This window comes from Rhinoraja longicauda, chromosome 22, assembly GCF_053455715.1.
Source record: "Rhinoraja longicauda isolate Sanriku21f chromosome 22, sRhiLon1.1, whole genome shotgun sequence".
In the NCBI taxonomy this organism is placed as follows: Eukaryota; Metazoa; Chordata; class Chondrichthyes; order Rajiformes; family Arhynchobatidae; genus Rhinoraja; species Rhinoraja longicauda.
Window position 1 is genome coordinate 36,316,993 of NC_135974.1, and position 17,409 is coordinate 36,334,401.

Here is a 17,409-nt window from a genome sequence, read left to right on the forward strand (position 1 = left end):
TCATATTGAATGGCGGTGCTGGCTCGAAGGGCCGAATGGCCTACTCCTGCACCGTTTCTAACAAGAGCACAAATGTAACACAATGTACACCGAAAGGCAAAGTCCAAAAATAAAACAAATTCACAAAATTGTTAGAGCATAGGAAATGTCATTCGGTCCATTGAATCTTTGCCGGCTCGTAGAAGAGAAAGCCCCTGGACCTCATTCCTCTGTACTGGTTCTGTTTGCACCCCCATCCTTGTAGGCAGTGAACACCTCATCAAAACCATTGACATTTTCCTCACATCTCTCATATCTTTTGTCCAAAATTTTAAATCTGTGTTCCTCGTTCCCTTTAACCATCCACTGATGGGGATCATTGTCCTTTATCTTATCTAAATCAGCACATGTCCTCTCTGATCTCATCTCAGTCTCCCCTGCTCAAAGGAGATCCATCCCAGCATTTCCAGTCTGAAAGCTGAAATCCTTCATCCTTAAAGCCATTTGAGTAAATCTTTTCTCTATCCTCTCAGTTTATGAGTCTTGTGAACTTATATACTTTCGTAATCATACTCTGAAAACACCCCGCCAGTTTTATGGATTACCGCACATTTACACCCATATCTCCAACTACTTCCTGCATTACCATTCGATCCATATTGTTCTTTTTATATTTCATCTGCCAAAATATATCACTTCACATTTCTCGGTACCAAATTCCATCTGCCACTTCTTATTCAGTCTATCTATGTCTTCTTGCAGTCTATGACAATTCTCCTCAGTGCTTTACACAATTCTAAGCTTTGTGGCACTGCAACTTTGTAAAATATTACCCTCCACACTCATGGCTAAGTCATTAATATACATCAAAACAGCAGATCCCAGCATGGACTCTGGGGAAATACTAGTGGCTACCACTGATTCATCTTAAAAACATGTGTTGGCTTCTGCTCAATGCTTTCTGTTTTTAAGTCAAATTTCATTTATGTGCTGCATGTAATCCTTTAATTCCATTGGCTTCACTATTGCTAACCATTTATTCATGTGGAACTGCAACAAACACCTTCTATAAAAATGTAAAGGTGAAGCCTACTGCATTTTCATCAATAAATTCCGTCAGGTTGATCAAACATAATTTCAATTTAAGAAATATATGCCACCACTCCTTTATCAACTTAAATTTCTCATAAGAATCTCTTAATTAATGCTTTCCATGATTGTAGTTTTTTTTAAAATGTTCACTGCCCAGGTTAAACGGACATAAAATACAATGTTCTTCCTTTCTACATTGTGAACTTATTAGTGTTACATTGGACATTTTCTATTCCTCTGGCAAGTCTGCTGCATCTGGGGAGGATTAGTAGATCATGAGATGCATTACAACAAGGGTCTCGACCCAAATCATCACCCATTCCTTCTCTCCAGAGATGCTGCCTGTCCCGCTGACATGCTCCAGTATTTAGTGTCTATCATAGGTTTAAACCAGCATCTGCAGTTCCTTCCTACACATGAGATGCAGTACGTTCTGCCAACCTCCACACCCACCAGCAACCTAAGATGCATCTTATCTAGAGCAGGTGACTTACTTGCAGCTATGCATAGCTAGTCTCTCTAGCACATTAATTTAGACCCTATCCATTGTCTTTATGATCTGAGCAAACACAAAGAGCTGAAATAACCCACTGAGTTGTGTTTTATAGAGTCATAGAGTGATGCAGCGTGGAAACAGGCCCTTCGGCCCTACTTGCCCACACCGGCCAACATGTCCCAACTACACTCGTCCCAACTGCCTGCGCTTGGTCCATATCCCTCCAAACCTGTCCTTTCCATGTACCTGTCCTTCCTAGTTCATCTTGCTGAGTAAATATGGATCCAAACTCCTTATTTCATATTCCAGTCTGGGTTTAGATCCTTCTTAATCCCTGATCATCTTCCCCAGCACTCACTACATCCCCATAGAAGACATTTGGGCTCGCTTTTGCGATTGCTACCATTCTCTTCCCTTTGCTAACTTTGTCATCTTTTTCATTCCCCTGTTCAATCTGGTTTTTACTGAACTTCAATCCCTTGATATACATCAGACACTTTCGCCTTTTTTAAATTATCTGCTCTATCTTCTTACCAACTCCAAAGAACACGAGCAAATTCTGTTCACAGTGCCATTAGTACAGATTTTATCCAGGACTTGGCTTCCACACAGCCACATTAATGTTCCTTCAAAGTATCAATGTACAAACAAGTGCAGAATGGATTGTGTTACACTTTTCATGCACTGAGACCATCTCCAGCACTTTACAGTGAATAACTTTAATGAAAAGAAAACATTGGAATTGAATTTCCGCTTTGAATGCATTCAGTAATCTGGGTGCAAATTGCACAGTTTTGTCTGCTCATATTGCCAACTGCTCTATCAGTCAGTACAAAATCTTCCCTGAACTGGCACAATCAGGCAGTAAACTAGAATAAAATGTTAAAGCTTTGACTTTACAACATTCTTAGATATTCCTCAAGAGTGGGTATGTGAAGTTTTGTGGTGAAGTTATGTTTCATCATAAAACAAACATATTTTATTATCCTTCCTTTGTCCCGCCCCCCTGACATCAGTCTGAAGAAGGGTCTCGACCCGAAACGTCACCCATTCCTTCTCTCCCGAGATGCTGCCTGACCTGCTGAGTTACTCCAGCATTTTGTGAATAAATAAATTTTTATTAGAATGTCCAGTACACCTCTGGGTTTTAAATAACAGAAAATAATGTCAGAAACATATAGGTACAGCATGTTTACAAGTTGCATTTGTATACAGTAGCTCATTTCCAGGCATCCCCAGTTTTCCTTGATTTTTGCGTGTTTACTTAATTTACTGCCAGTTCAAATAGCAGGAAATTTTACATTTAAAAGGTGCCTCTGCTTCCCAACCAGTGGACAGACGCCCATGTCTTCTTGTTCCTTCTACTGTACAAGGCTCTACTATGTAAGTGGCAGGGTCTGGAAATTCTGGAAATCTTAGCATGAATGACAGCAGTTCATTTACAAAGAGCATTGAAATAGGAGTTGGCTGGGAGTGTCAGGAAAGTCAATCAGCCCTGCTGGGTATTTTTTTGATCAGATATTAAACTAAGGTTCTGCCTGCAGAGATGAAACCGCAGTACAACTTATTGCTCCTGTAGGTACAGGTGTCTGGCAGTTTTGTCTGTGCCAACAAATTAAAATACGTAACTTTATTGCTTTAGGAACAGGCCAAGTCCTTTAGGTAGCAGTTAATCACAAACTAACCGAGTATTTGCCAATCCGGTCATGCATTTAATCCTTTTAAGAAGTACAAGCCTCGTTTTGCAGGCAGGTGCAAACATATTCCTTTGGTAACTTACTATACTTTCCCTACATTGTAAACTTTAATAAACACCCTATCAAGACACACATAAGCAGATTATATTCCTGGAGAGATTTATTGTATAACAAGACCAACAACATGACTTAATCAAGCGATGAGAATTAAAGAGGATATACAGCATTGATGTGTTTACTTTAACCAAAACATCAGAAGCCCCAGTTTGCTAGGGTCTCATCTTTTATTCTTGAAGCATTCTTATCAAACTCAATAACTTAGCTTGGGAACTCACAACCAAAGGATAGGAGTTACAGTGGGCCACTTTGCCTCCAGCTCTGAAGCATGTTACAAATTGATTACTGTGGTGTTCAATACAATATTGCTACTAGCAAGACTGCTTTGAAATATACAGCCTTCTCCTTGTTGCAATTTAAAGAATTACCTGTTCACAAAGTTCACAAAAGCCCAGTTGGCTGAGAAACAAGATCAAGATTTCACACCATAATTTAGGCAACCTACGTATTTCTATCAGACGTTGCCATTTGTTAGGCGCTGCCCTTCACTTTGTTAAAAGTGGACATAATGCGTTAGTGTAGATAATAAATGTGTAGAAGGTGGCAGCCACACATAGGCATGTGTTGTGATGAAGAGAGATCTCAGGGAAATCCAACAAAAAACGTTATTTGGAGACAGATTAGAAACCAACTGAGATATGAATGAATGGTGGAACAAAGGAGGCTAAATGGTTCATTCTCCTTCAATTTCTGGAGCTGTTGTATTATCCCACCACATTCGGTGAGATAATAATGCTGCAAAACACCTTGAGACAATTACCAACATCAAATATGCCGTATAAATACAATTATTTTATCAATGCAAAATATTATCTGCAAACTATTAAAAACAATTATCCAATGAATTGTAAGTAAGAAATATGGGTCATGTGCTGACCTGGACTGAATGTTGCTCAAAGGACAGAAAGCAAAGAGTGGGAATAAACAGATCATTCTCGGGTTGGCCGGCTGTGACTTGGTAGAGTGGACATGTCATCTTTTCACAATCTTTATTTACAAGTTGGGTGAGTTGAGCAAATGCCATCCATATATCTGACTTTGCTGACACCATCAAATTAGGTGCATTGTACGTATGGAGGAGGAAGTGGAAGCTTAAAGAGGATATGGACGATTAGAATGAGCAGGCAAGTGTGTGGAAAGTGGAATATAATGTGGAAAATGTGCAGTTTGGTGGACATAACAGAAAAGCAGAATATTTATCAATTGATGAGAGATTGGGTGGAGTGGGACCGAGGCATGCTTCTAGTCTTTGTAGAAAGCCAACACCCATGTGCAGCAAGCAATTAAGGGAACAACAGTATGTTTATTTTTTTTGTACGACGATCTGATGACAGGAGTAAGGAAGGCTTGTTGGACTTACAGGGTCTTGGTGAGACTATACCTGAAGTACTGTGTACCGTTTTGATCTCCTTACATTTGAAAGGATGTGTTTGCCACAGAGAGAATGCCCTGACGATGCACCAAACTAGTTTCAGGGATGGGATGTTTGGCATATGAGGTAAGATTTGGTAGTCATCATCACAGAATATTGATGAGAGTGGTGCAGCACTTGTTGTCTGCAAGGGTTTGAGAGATGCCAAGGACAAAGTCCTCATCACGATGGGTTCAATCTTTCTGAATACATTTCATCGTTAAAGTAATGGTCACCTATTTGATCTTTCTCCAGTGCCTTTTTGTATCATTTTCATAATATGGAGACCAAAAATATTATGTTTAATAGAACTTTTAATTCCAAGCTTCTAGAAAATAACCTATTATTTTGTTACTTTGCAGTCTGAAGAAGGATCTTGACCCAAAACGTCACCTATTCCTTTTTTCCAGAGATGCTGCTTGACTCATTGAGTTACTCCAGCATTTTGTGTCTACCTTCTATGACTTTGTTAATTTCTTCAATGTTTACCTAGTGATTTTTCTACTTGCACCAGAGTCCCTGCACTCCCCCACACCATTAACATCTGCACAACCAAAGGAATATGTTCCTTACTCTTCTATCATAATGTGCTGTCTCACATCATCTATACGTCAGTTCATTTTCCAGTTAAGTGCCCATTCTGCAAACTAGTTAAACACATTTTAAAGATTTATAAAACCTTGAAAGTTGGTTTGGCAATGATTGCTGTTATGCTTCAGTGAGCGCCTTTATCTGTGGTGAATGATGTGTGGATGGCCAATGTAATATCACCAAGGACATCTCATCTCTACTATTTTCATATACATATTGTCATAACATAGGAAGCCACTTTGCCCATCAAGCCCCTACTGACTCAGAGTAATTCCATTCCCCAGTCACCTGTTCATTCTCTTTTGTCTGTCAACTCAGCCCTAGTTTCCTTACGCCCCTCCCTTCACCCAGAGAGTTGTGTACCTGTGGAATTCTCTGCCACAGAAGGCAGTGGAGGCCATTTCACTGGATATTTTCAGGAGAGTTAGATTTAGCTCTTAGGGCTAAAGGAATCAAGGGACATGGGGAAAAAGCAGAAACGGGGTATTGATTTTAGATGATCAGCCATAATCATATTAGTATAAGAAAATAACTGCAGATGCTGGTACAAATCGAAGGTATTTATTCAGAAAATGCTGGAGTAACTCAGCAGGTCAGGCAGCATCTCTGGAGAGATGGAATGGGCGACGTTTCGGGTCGAGACCCTTCTTCAGACATAATCATATTGAATGGTCTACTCCTGCATCTATTTTCTGTTTCTATGCTTCTAATGGGAGGAAACTAGAGGACCCAAAGGAAAACCACACAGACACAGGGGACTGTGCAAACTCCCTACTGATAACAGTCGGGGTCAGGATTGAGCCCAGGCCCCCAGAGTTAACCACGGCACCACCATGCTACTAATATGGTTGTTGTTGTTTTTGAAGCCTGCAGCAAAGCAACAGGCCATCTAGACATTGGATTAAACAAGGTATTGCTCCCGATCAAAGTCCAACTGCAAGATTACCTGTTAGAGAATTAGACAGCCTGGGAAACAGATATTTCCAGTCACATCTCATCATTATCTTTTTTTGCTCTTTTGTCCAATCTCTTTAATCTACATTATAATATTTTTTATTCACAAAATGCTGGAGTAACTCAGCAGGTCAGGCAGCATCTCGGGAGAGAAGGAATGCGTGACGTTTCGGGTCGAGACCCTTCTTCAGATAATATTTTTTGTTGCCTGTCTACTTTTAATGAATTCTAGAAAACTGGCATTATGGGTTTCCTTTTCATCGTGGAAGGGCGGCACAGTGGTGCAGCGGGTAGAGCTGCTGCCTCACAGCGCCAGAGATACAAGTACGATCCTGACCTTGCGCGTTGTCTGTGTGGAGTTTGCACATTCTCCCTGTGACCCGGTGGGTTTCCTTCGGGTGCTCCGGTTTCCTCCCAGATCCTAAAGACATGCGGGTTTGTAGATTAATCGGCTCATGTCCCAGCATGTCGGGAATTGATGAGAAAGTGGGATATCAGAACCAGTGTGAACGGGTAGTTGATAGTCAGCATGGGCTTGATGGGCCAAAGAGTCTGTTTCCAAGCTGTATCTTTCAATCAATCAATTCAATTTTTAAAAGTTCAATCTCTACACACCTCTATCCCTCATGACTACAGTCCCTAGGTCCTTGGCTTCTCTGAAAGGATGCTGCCCAATTAATAAACATCTCCTCTGACTAGTTCAACTTGTTTTCTCATTTAGCAACTTTTCCTTCGACCTTGCTCCCTGCAAATGAATGATTTCACAATGGGGACCCACATGAGTCTTTCCGTCACCCATTCCTTCTCTCCAGAGATGCTGCCTGTCCCACTGAGTTACTCCAGCATGTTGTGTCTATGTTGAGTCTTTCCCAAGCCTGCCTCTTTGTCCCAATCTCTACTCAGCCCCTATCCAGACCCACTGAGTTCCTCCAGCACTTGTGCTTAGATCAAGATTCCAGCATCTGCAGTTCCTTGCGTCTCGGTTGCAAATGAGAATGTGTGTTTTGTCACGTCTGCCTAACAGTGGGTATCCTCTGCATTCACTTTTATTTCAATCTTGCTAGGAACAGAATTAAGGTATGGAGAGAGAACTGCAGAGTGGAGGACATTGAGAGAGTTTGGAAGATTTGTAATAACAAGTGCAACAAGTGAGAACCTTATGGGTTTCACTCTTCATATTTCCTATCTCAATCCCGGCTGTCAAAGAGGGCCCTGACCCCAAACGTCACCTATCCATGTTCTCCAGAAACGCCGCCTCATAAATTCATGTCCATGGAGCAGAATTAGGACATTGAGTCTACTCCACTCTTCAGTCGTGGCTGATAAAGGCTTCTCTGGGGAGAAGGCAGGAGAATGGGGTTGAGAGGGAAAGATAGAGCAGTTATGATTGAATGGCGGAGTAGACTTGATGGGCCGAATGGTCTAATTCTGTTCCTATTACTTATGAATTTATGAACTATGTGTCTTTCCCTCTCAACCCCATTCTCCTGCCTTCTCCCCATAGAAACATAGAAACATAGAAAATAGGTGCAGGGGTAGGCCATTCGGCCCTTCGAGCCTGCACCGCCATTCAATATGATCATGGCTGATCATCCAACTCAGTATCCTGTACCTGCCTTCTCTCCATACCCCCTGATCCCTTTAGCCACAAGGGCCACATCTAACTCCCTCTTAAATATAGCCAATGAACTGGCCTCAACTACCTTCTGTGGCAGAGAATTCCAATAATTCCATAACCCTTGACACCTTTACTGATCAAGAAAGACCCATACTAATCCAAAACCGCCTGGCCCGCTGAGTTTCTCCTGCACTTTGTGTCTAACTCTGACCACCTTGGTTCACGCGGTTTTCATTTTGACCTCCGCATGCAGAATAACTCGGGAAAGCGCAACAGAACGGATCCCAAACGTCGCCAGATTTAGTTATTCGCCACATCTTTCGCTGGAATACTTTTCTTTCGTGTGTAGGAAGGAACTGCAGATGCTGGTTTAAACCGAAGATAGACACAAAACGCTGGAGTAACTCAGTGGGACAGGCAGCATCTCTAGAGAGAAGGAGACCCTTATTCAGACTCGTCAGGGGAAGTGAGAGACATAGATGATGTTGTGGAGAGATATAGAACAATGAATTCATTTCATTATGTCAATGCCTCTCGTGTCTCTTTCCCCTGACTAGTCTGAAGAAGGGTCTCGACCCGAGACGCCACCCATTCCTTCTCTCCAGAGATGCTGCCTGTCCCGCTGAGTTACTCCAGCTTCTTGAATCGATCTTTACTGTGTTTTTTTTAATGTTGTTTTCGATGTTGCGGTATCTCTGGTGACTTTTATTACGACCAGGATCCTGTCTGGTGAACAAGATTACGTTGACAAATGCAATTTCTCAGCAGGAGCCGACAGCGAGCAACCGCCGCGCGGACAGATGCCTCCCCCACCCCCGGGCTCGTCTGTCCCCCGGCTTCCCTTTACCTAATGTGGGTCTGTGTTCAGCTGTGGGGGGGAGGGGGTTAAAGTTGGACCTGGCCTCGCCCAACACTGGGGAAGGGTCTCCACCCGAAACGTCACCCACTCCTTCTCTCCAGAGATGCTGCCTGTCCCGCTGAGTTACTCCAGCATTTGGGGGTCTACCTTCGGTTTAAATCAGCAGTTCCCCCCTGAACGCAGGAGAGAGTTCGGTCAGAACAGCCACGCCGTTACTCCAGCACTCTCTGTCTGTCTTGCCCCACACTGCCAGTGCTGTCTTGTCCCACACTGCCAGTGCTGTCCTGTCCCACACTGCCAGTGCTGCCTTGTCCCACACTGCCAGTGCTGTCTTGTCCCACACTGCCAGTGCTGTCTTGTCCTACACTGCCAGTGCTGTCTTGTCCTAGACTGCCAGTGCTGACTTGCCCCACACGCCAGTGCTGTCTTGTCCTACACTGCCAGTGCTGTCTTGTCCTAGACTGCCAGTGCTGACTTGCCCCACACGCCAGTGCCGTCTTGCCCCACACTGCCAGTGCTGCCTTGTCCCACACTGCCAGTGCTGTCTTGTCCCACACGCCAGTGCTGTCTTGCCCCACACCGCCAGTGCTGTCTTGCCCCACACTGCCAGTTCTGCCTTGTCCCACACTGCCAGTGCTGTCTTGTCCCACACTGCCAGTGCTGCCTCTGTGTTTTTGTCTCCTGGTCGTTGCCTTTTTTGTTTGAAACCGAATGTTATTTTAAGTGGGGGGGAGGGAGGAAGGTGCGGTCGGGGATCACTGGCGGCTTTGTCTGGGAGTTAGTATCGAGCAGCCACGTCTGCCCCACTGGGGGGGGTTAAGGTGCTTCCACCCCACTTGTTTAATTAGCCTCACGCCGGGCCTCCAGTCCCGAGCTCAGCTGCAAAGCGCTGGTCGCTGTGTGTGGAGGGAAATAAGGCCACTGGCTGGGCGAGGCTCCCATTAAAGTTAATAACTCTGACAGGGAGACACAGGTAATGAGTGTCTCTATGGTAACGCCAGTGTGTGGATGAGAGGTGGTGGGATGCTGGCAGGCGAGTCTAATCCCACAGCATGTGCTCCCAAGCTCAGAGATCTGCTTTCACAAATGCATTCGTCACGTAGAAACAAGGAACATAGGTGCAGGAGGAGGCCATTCGGCCCTTCGAGCCAGCACCGCCATTCAATATGATCATGGCTGATCATCCACAATCAGTACCCCACTCCTGCTTTCTCCTCATATCCCTCGATTCATTCAACCCTCGGGGCTGAATCTAACTCTCGTATAGCCATATGACCAGGGATTTAAAGCTGCACGATTCGTCTTCACATTCAGAATTCTATCTGCATCGGCCAAAGATTGCACATGACCTCGCCCCGCGTACCGACACAATTATGTTGCTAGGCATTCGTTTATTATATAAACATCAGTATCTTTCAACTGAAAAGGCACATTTCCTACGGAACTAATATCAGCCAGAGGGGATTTCTAAATCAATGCTTTGTTGCAGTTATTCCTTCAGGTAGACACAAAGTGCTGGAGTAACTCAGCGGGTCAGGCAGCGTCTCTGGAGAGAAGGAATGGGTGACCCCTAGAAGGGTCTCGACCCGAAACGTCACCCATTCATTCTCTCCAGAGATGCTGCCTGACCCGCTGAGTTACTCCAGCATGTTGTGTCTACCTTCGATTTTAACCAGCATCCGCAGTTTCTGTTTTCCGACGGTATTCCTTCAGTGATTCCTCACAAAAACATTTTATCCAGTTAATCCAATATCGGTGCAAAATAATAAACAATTCAGTTGCACAATTGGGTGTTTACAATCAATATTAGAGGCGTTGGTGAAGTAACCAGCGGCCTGGAGAATGGTTCAGACCTGAAACGTCACCCATTCCTTCTCTCCAGAGATGCTGCCTGACCTGCTGAGTTACTCCAGTTTTTTTGTGTCCATCTTTGCTGAAATAACTTAGTTGGGTGGGACTAGTTGGGTGGGACTTAGTTGGGTGGGACTTAGTTGGGTGGGACTTAGTTGAGTGGGACTTAGTTGAGTGGGACTTAGTTGAGTGGGACTTAGTTGAGTGGAACTTAGTTGAGTACGACTTAGTTGAGTGCGACTTAGTTGAGTGGGACTTAGGGCCACGGGTTTCAAACCTCGTGATTGAATTTCGAATGTCTTATTTCTGAATCAGGCGGGATATCGCTGACATTCGTTGCTGTTAACCGGGCCTTTACAAGACGTTGCTGCAATACAGTTGGCTCCCGCGTCCCACACACTTAAATAAGACGTAATATTTAGTCAGTGGGCATTAAACTTGATCAGTAAGAGTGTCAGAGGTTATGGGGCGAAGGCAGGAGAATGGGGTTTAGAGGGGAAGGTAGACCAGCCATGATTGAATGGCGGAGTAGACTTCATGTTCCCAAATACCTAATTCTGCTCCTAGAACCTATGGAAACCACGAAATGCCTGGATTCCCGGAGACAGCAGCATTTTTAAAAAGTCTCTCAAATGTAACAAATTCGTGAACTTCTATAATAGTAAAACATCAGTGCTTGACAAACTCAGCGGGTCAGACAGGGGGGGTGGTCAGACGTCATTCACCGGCGATGAGAAGGGATCTTGTAGAATCATATAACATTCTTCAAGGATTGGACAGGCTAGATGCAGGAAAAAATGTTCCCGATGTTGGGATAGTTTATTTAAGAATAAGGGGTAGGCCATTTAGGACTGAGATGAGGAAAAGCTTTTTCACCCAGAGAGTTGTGAATCTGTGGAATTCTCTGCCACAGAAGGTTGTGGAGGCCAATTCACTGGATGTTTTCAAGGGAGAGTTAGATTTAGCTCTTAGGAATCAAGAGATATGGGGGAAAGCAGGAACGGGGTTCTGATTTTAGATGATCAGCCATGATCATATTGAATGGGAGTGGTGGCGCGAAGGGCCGAATGGCCTACGCCTGCACCTATTTTTCTATGTTTCTACGTCTTTACGGGTCTGGATCCTTCTTGAGATTGGTGATCTGTCTGTCAACAGTCTGAAGCAGGGTCCCGTCTCACAACGTCGCCCGCCCATTGCCTCCACAGATGCTGCCTGACTCGCTGAGTTCCTCCGGCACTTTGTGCTTCTGAATCTCGACCCGAAACGTCACCCATTCCTTCTCTCCTGAGATGCTGCCTGACCTGCTGAGTTACTCCAGCATTTTGTGAATAAATACCTTCCATTTGTACCAGCATCTGCAGTTATCTTCTTAAACACTCTCGGCCCTTGATAAAAAGCACCTGCAAACATCGGTTACATTGCGAGAACGCCGTTCCATAGCTATCCTCAGCAAGTGGACTTTATTTCAAAACTAGAACCCAACGCAACCACTGGCAGCTCGGAAACACGTGACAAGTTTTCAAATAGTTAGATTATTCATCTATTTAATGAATGATTTCCCCAGAAATGTATCTGACGGTTATCAGCTAAAGTGGAATCGTTGCGTTCACCAGCAAAGTCTGACAAAGAGCGACTGCGCCAGCACATTACACGCTTGGCTCAATTTCACTTAATATTTTAAATTGTGTATAATACAGCTTCAATATTTGGAAAGAAGCAACATTTAACTAATGGTGTTCTGGAGTAATAAAGCACGGAACTCTCAATATACACTCATCCTCCAAGTTTGGTTTAGTTGAGTTTATTGGCACGTGTACCCAGGTACAGTGAAAAGCTTGTGTTACCTGCTAACCGGCCAGCGGAAAGACAACACATGATTGTAATCGAGCCGTTTACCTGCACAGAACTAGGAGCAGGGATAGACAAAATGCTGGAGTAACTCAGCGGGACAGGCAGCATCTCAGGAGAGAAGGAATGGGTGACGTTTCAAGTCGAGACCCTTCTTCAGTCTGAAGAAGGGTCTCGACCCGAAACGTCACCCATTCCTTCTCTCCAGAGATGCTGCCCGTCCCGCTGAGTTACTCCAGCATTTTGTGTCCATCTTCGGTGTAAACCAGCGTCTGCAGTTCCTTCCTGCACACCAGAAGCCGGGACGAAGGCAGACTGTTGCCTGGCGACCTACTGCTGCCTGACTTGGACACGTGTCTAAATTTGACCTATTTCCTCATTCCTCTTGGAAGAATCATAAAGGGTTATCGTTTAATAATCTACATCGCACAATCTACTGTGACTCAACGTTCTCTCTCTCTCTGCGTCCACACAAAAGATCATCGCATTGCAAAAGTATCCCAGTGAAACAGGTTCCCGATTCCCCCCATTAATCCGTTTTAGTCCCCGGCGCCTTTCTGTTCTCCACTCGCGTTTGCCGCTGCGATCCTTTGCTAGAACGGGCTCATTTAGCTCATTATAATGTGTGGGAAAGAACCGCAGACGCTGGTTGACACCGAAGATAGACACGGAATGCTGGAGTAACTCAGCGGGTCAGGCAGCATCTCTGGAGAGAAGGAATGGGTCGAGACGCTTGTTCAGACTGGTGAACATGATCCTGAGAGGGCGGCGTTTGGCAGCGCTGGTCCAAGAGCGGGTGGTCTGGCCGGGAGAGAGAGAGTGTTGATGATGGGTGACTCCGGCCACTCAGCAAATGGCAGGCAGGGCAGGGCAGGGCAGGGGGGTCGGGATAAAGGTAGCAGGGAGAAGACAGACTAAACTCACTACCCGGTTAGGCGCCGCGTCACACTTTGTGGATTAAAAAAAACACGTTTATTTATCAGTAAGATTGATCTGAATCAGGAATTTATTGGAAAAATAAAAACAAACGGAAAGGTCTTGGTCGGGGTTTATGTTGGAGACGGGGGGGGGGGGGGGAGAGAGAGAGGATGGAGTCGACACTGGGAGTGTGTTCAGTGTTACTCCGAATGAGAAAGACCTTAACTGACAGAGGGGCAAGTGAGTGTTTGTTGGACATTGTGGCGGCGACGATCCAGAGACCCAAGGCACGTCGCTGAAAGATGGCACCGGGGAGACATAGCGCCGGGCAAACACGGCTCATGGACACAGGGACACACACGCCTTTTGTTTAAAAGTCATTTAGAAAAAATATTAATAACCCGGAGGAAGGAGGGCAGAGACTGTGAGAGGGAGCAGGACACAGTTCTGTGTGCCAGGGGATATCTGCACTGCCAAATGGTCATCCGCAACAAGACCCAGGGGCCACCAGGCTCTGGAGCTTATTTGGCATCTACGGGTGTCAGGGGTTGTGGGGGGGGGGCAGGAGAATGGGGATTGGAGGGAAAGATAGGTCAGCCATGAATGAATGGCGGGGTAGACCCGATGGACCGACTGGCTTAATTCTGGTCCTATCACTTATGACCTTATATATATGCGGGCAAATGGGACTAGCTTAGATGGGACATCTCGGTCGGCATGGACTAGATAGGCCGAAGGGCCTGTTTCCGTGCTGTGTCATTCTATATACAGTGGACAAATGTCCAACGTGCAAAAACAGGACAAGCAAACGGCGAGCATCGGCCTTGCCCCCCCCCCACTGGCCCAGGCTGGTCCCCACTGGCCCCACGCTGGTCCCCACTGGCCCCACGCTGGTCCCCACTGCCCCACGCTGGCCCCACGCTGGTTCCCACTGCCCCACGCTGGTCCCCACTGGCCCACACTGGGCCCCACGCTGGTCCCCACTGGCCCACACTGCGCCCCACGCTGGTCCCCACTGGCCCACACTGCGCCCCACGCTGGCCCCCACTGGCCCACGCTGGTCCCCACTGGTCCACGCTGGTCCCCACTGGCCCCACGCTGGTCCACACTGGTCCACACTGGCCCACGCTGGTCCACGCTGGCCCAGAGCCCCGTGCAAACTTGCCAAGCCGCATGTTTGCAGTTGGCTGCCCGGGATGCGGATTTTCGTCCTTATTTGGACCATCTGGAGTGACTAGACTCTCCCACGGTGATTATTGTTAAGGACCAGGGCAGGGGAGAGTTGGTCCACGGATGTCTCGGGCAATGGCAGCGACCCTGGTCTGTGGACAGAGGGGGGTAGACAGAGGGGAGATGGCGGCGACCCTGGTCTGTGGATAGAGGAGGGGGGGCGGGGGGGTAGCCAGGTGTTCCCGAGCGAGCTGGACATGCACAGCAGTGCGTGCCAGACCAACGCACCACAGAGCAACGCGAAGGGAGACGCAAAATGCTGGAGTAACTCAGCGGGTCGGGCAGCATCTCTGGAGAGAAGGAACGGGTGACGTTTCGGGTCGAGACCCTTCTTCAGACCACAGATGCTGCCCGACCCGCTGAGTTACTCCAGCATTCCGTGCCAATCTTTGCTGTAAACAGCATCTGCAGTCCCAGCAAAGCGGCGACAGACTCACAAACAGACAAACAGACACAACAGTTATTGAGCAGACGAGTGAAACTACTGCTCGCAGCCGGCAGACTGACCGTGGTTTTTACCGGCACGTAAACCGCTGGTTTAGCGGCAACATCTGTCCTCGGGTCGCTCAGCCCCAACTGGAAACCTTTGGATTTCACCCAGAATTTGAATTTGGGGTTATCGGTGGAGCCGGGGTCGCTCAGCAGCTCCACGATCCGCCCGTGTTTCATCCGCGTCACCGTCTTTGTTTTGCCCGAATCGCCGTAGGTCCTGAGACACCAGTCCTGAAAGTGAGAGGACATGTCCCGCACCCCGCCGATAGCCCACGACATGGCTTTGTCCGCCGGGGAGGAGCGGCAGGGGAGGGGGGGGGGGGGGGGAGAGAGAGGGAGAGGGAGAGAGAGAGGAGAGGGAGAGAGAGAGAGGGAGAGGGAGAGAGAGAGGAGAGGGAGAGAGAGAGAGAGAGAGAGAGAGAGAGAGAGAGAGAGAGAGAGAGACAGAGGGAGAGCGAGGGGGAGGGGAGGGGGAGAGAGAGAGAGGGAGAGGGGGAGAGAGAGAGAGAGAGAGAGAGAGAGAGAGAGAGAGAGAGAGAGAGAGTGTGTGAGGGGAGAGAGGGAGAGAGAGAGGGAGAGAGGGGGAGGGAGAGAGAGAGAGAGAGAGAGAGAGAGTGTGAGGGGAGAGAGAGAGGGAGAGGGAGGGAGGGAAGGAGAGGCTCGGTGAGTTTGGGAGTGTTCGGTACGTGTCTGTGCCGCCCCTCCAGATGTAATAATGAGCGGTAGCCCGGGGGAGTGGAGCCGGGGCCGGGCTGGGGGGTCTGCGGGAGGGGGTGGGATGCGGGGGGGGGGGGGGGAAGGTGCGGCGGTGCCGGGTCTCGATCCCCCGGTGCCGGGCAGCCCCCCCCCCCCCCCCCCCGCCAGCCGCTCACCTCATTGGACACGGGGACAGTTTCCCGGTGCAGCCGCTCGCGGGGATCACGGCCCGTTTAGGAATACGGTCGCCTGCGCCTTGCCGGAGAGAGGGGGTCCCGGGGAGAGAGAGGGGGTCCCGGGGGGAGAGAGGGGGTCCCGGGGGGAGAGGGGTGCGGGCGGGGGGGGGGGAGTGAGAGGTGTCCCGGGGGAGAGAGAGGGGGGTCCCAGGGAGAGAGGGGGTCCCGGGGGGAGAGAGGGGGTCCCGGGGAGAGAGAGAGAGAGAGAGAGAGAGAGAGAGAGAGAGAGAGAGAGAGAGAGAGAGAGAGAGAGAGAGAGAGAGGGGTCCCGGGGATGTGTGCGGGATGCAGAGGAGGGGTCACCTCACCTCTCCACTGGAGCCGGGCATCGAAGCCCCTCCAGCACTTTGAGCGCCAGAGGTGGAAACTGGAGCAACGCGATGCCCTGGGACGGGCAAATGGTTCTAGTATTTTATAAATGGCACCTGTAAGATGATCCTTCCACTCCTGTCCTGTGCGCGCTGGTTACGGATCACAGAGCTGTTGAGTTAAGGCCCCTGTATTCTCCATTACTTCCTGTGTCCAGTTGTTATTGTTTTATAACTCATGGTCCCAGGACAGTAATCTCCCGCTGCTCGTTTCTTCCTCTGTTTAACCCTCGCCCACTGAACTATTCCAGCACTCTGTGGCTTATTTTGTAAACCAGCATCTGCGATTCTTAGTTGCTCTAAGAATGTTACCAGGACTCGAGGGCCTGGGCTCCAGGAAGAGGCAGAGAGCGATACAGCGTGGAGACTGGCCCTTCGGCCCATCTTGCCCACACTGGCCAACATGGCCCAGCTACACTAGTCCCCACCTGCCTGCATTTGGCCCGTATCCCTCCAAATCAGTCTGATCCATGCACCTGACCAACTGTTTCTTAAAGAGGTTGGGCAAATTAGGACTTTATTTCTTACCTTAGAAGCAGAGGGGTGATCTTATCGAGGTATATAAAATCATAGATAAGGTGAATGCATAAGAGTCTTTCTCTCGGGATACAAGAATCAAAAGCGAGAGGACTTAGTTTTAAGGTGAGGGGGGAAAGATTTCATAGGAACCCGAGGTAGCGTTTTCACACAGAGGGTGGGGAGTATGTGGAACGAGCTGTCGGAGGAGGTAGTTGAGGTACTACAACTCTTTCAAGGGAGAGTTAGATTTAGCTCTCAGGGCTAACGGAATCAGTGGATATTAGGATGAATGGGGTACTGATTGTGGACGATCAGCCAGGATCATGTTCAATGGCGGTGCTGACTTAATGGGCCGAATGGCCTATTCCTGAATCTAGTTTCGATGTTTCTATGTTTCTAACATCATTAAAACAAACAATTGGACAGGTACATAGATA

At 47.5% G+C, this 17,409-nt stretch overlaps 1 protein-coding gene across 4 annotated transcripts in view; it reads right to left on the minus strand.

The window, feature by feature from the left end:
* The window catches only part of nol4lb (nucleolar protein 4-like b), a 148,842-nt gene extending 133,392 nt beyond the window's left edge, over window positions 1–15,450 (minus strand). For all 4 annotated transcript variants that reach the window (XR_013548741.1, XM_078419159.1, XM_078419158.1 and 1 more), the window contains exon 1: window positions 15,169–15,450. Coding sequence is in view for 3 of the 4 variants with exons in the window: in XM_078419159.1 (XP_078275285.1) it covers window positions 15,169–15,432 (264 nt within the window). In the remaining variant the exon portion in view is untranslated. The remainder of the gene's footprint in view (window positions 1–15,168) is intronic.
* Between the last annotated feature and the right edge of the window lie 1,959 nt (window positions 15,451–17,409).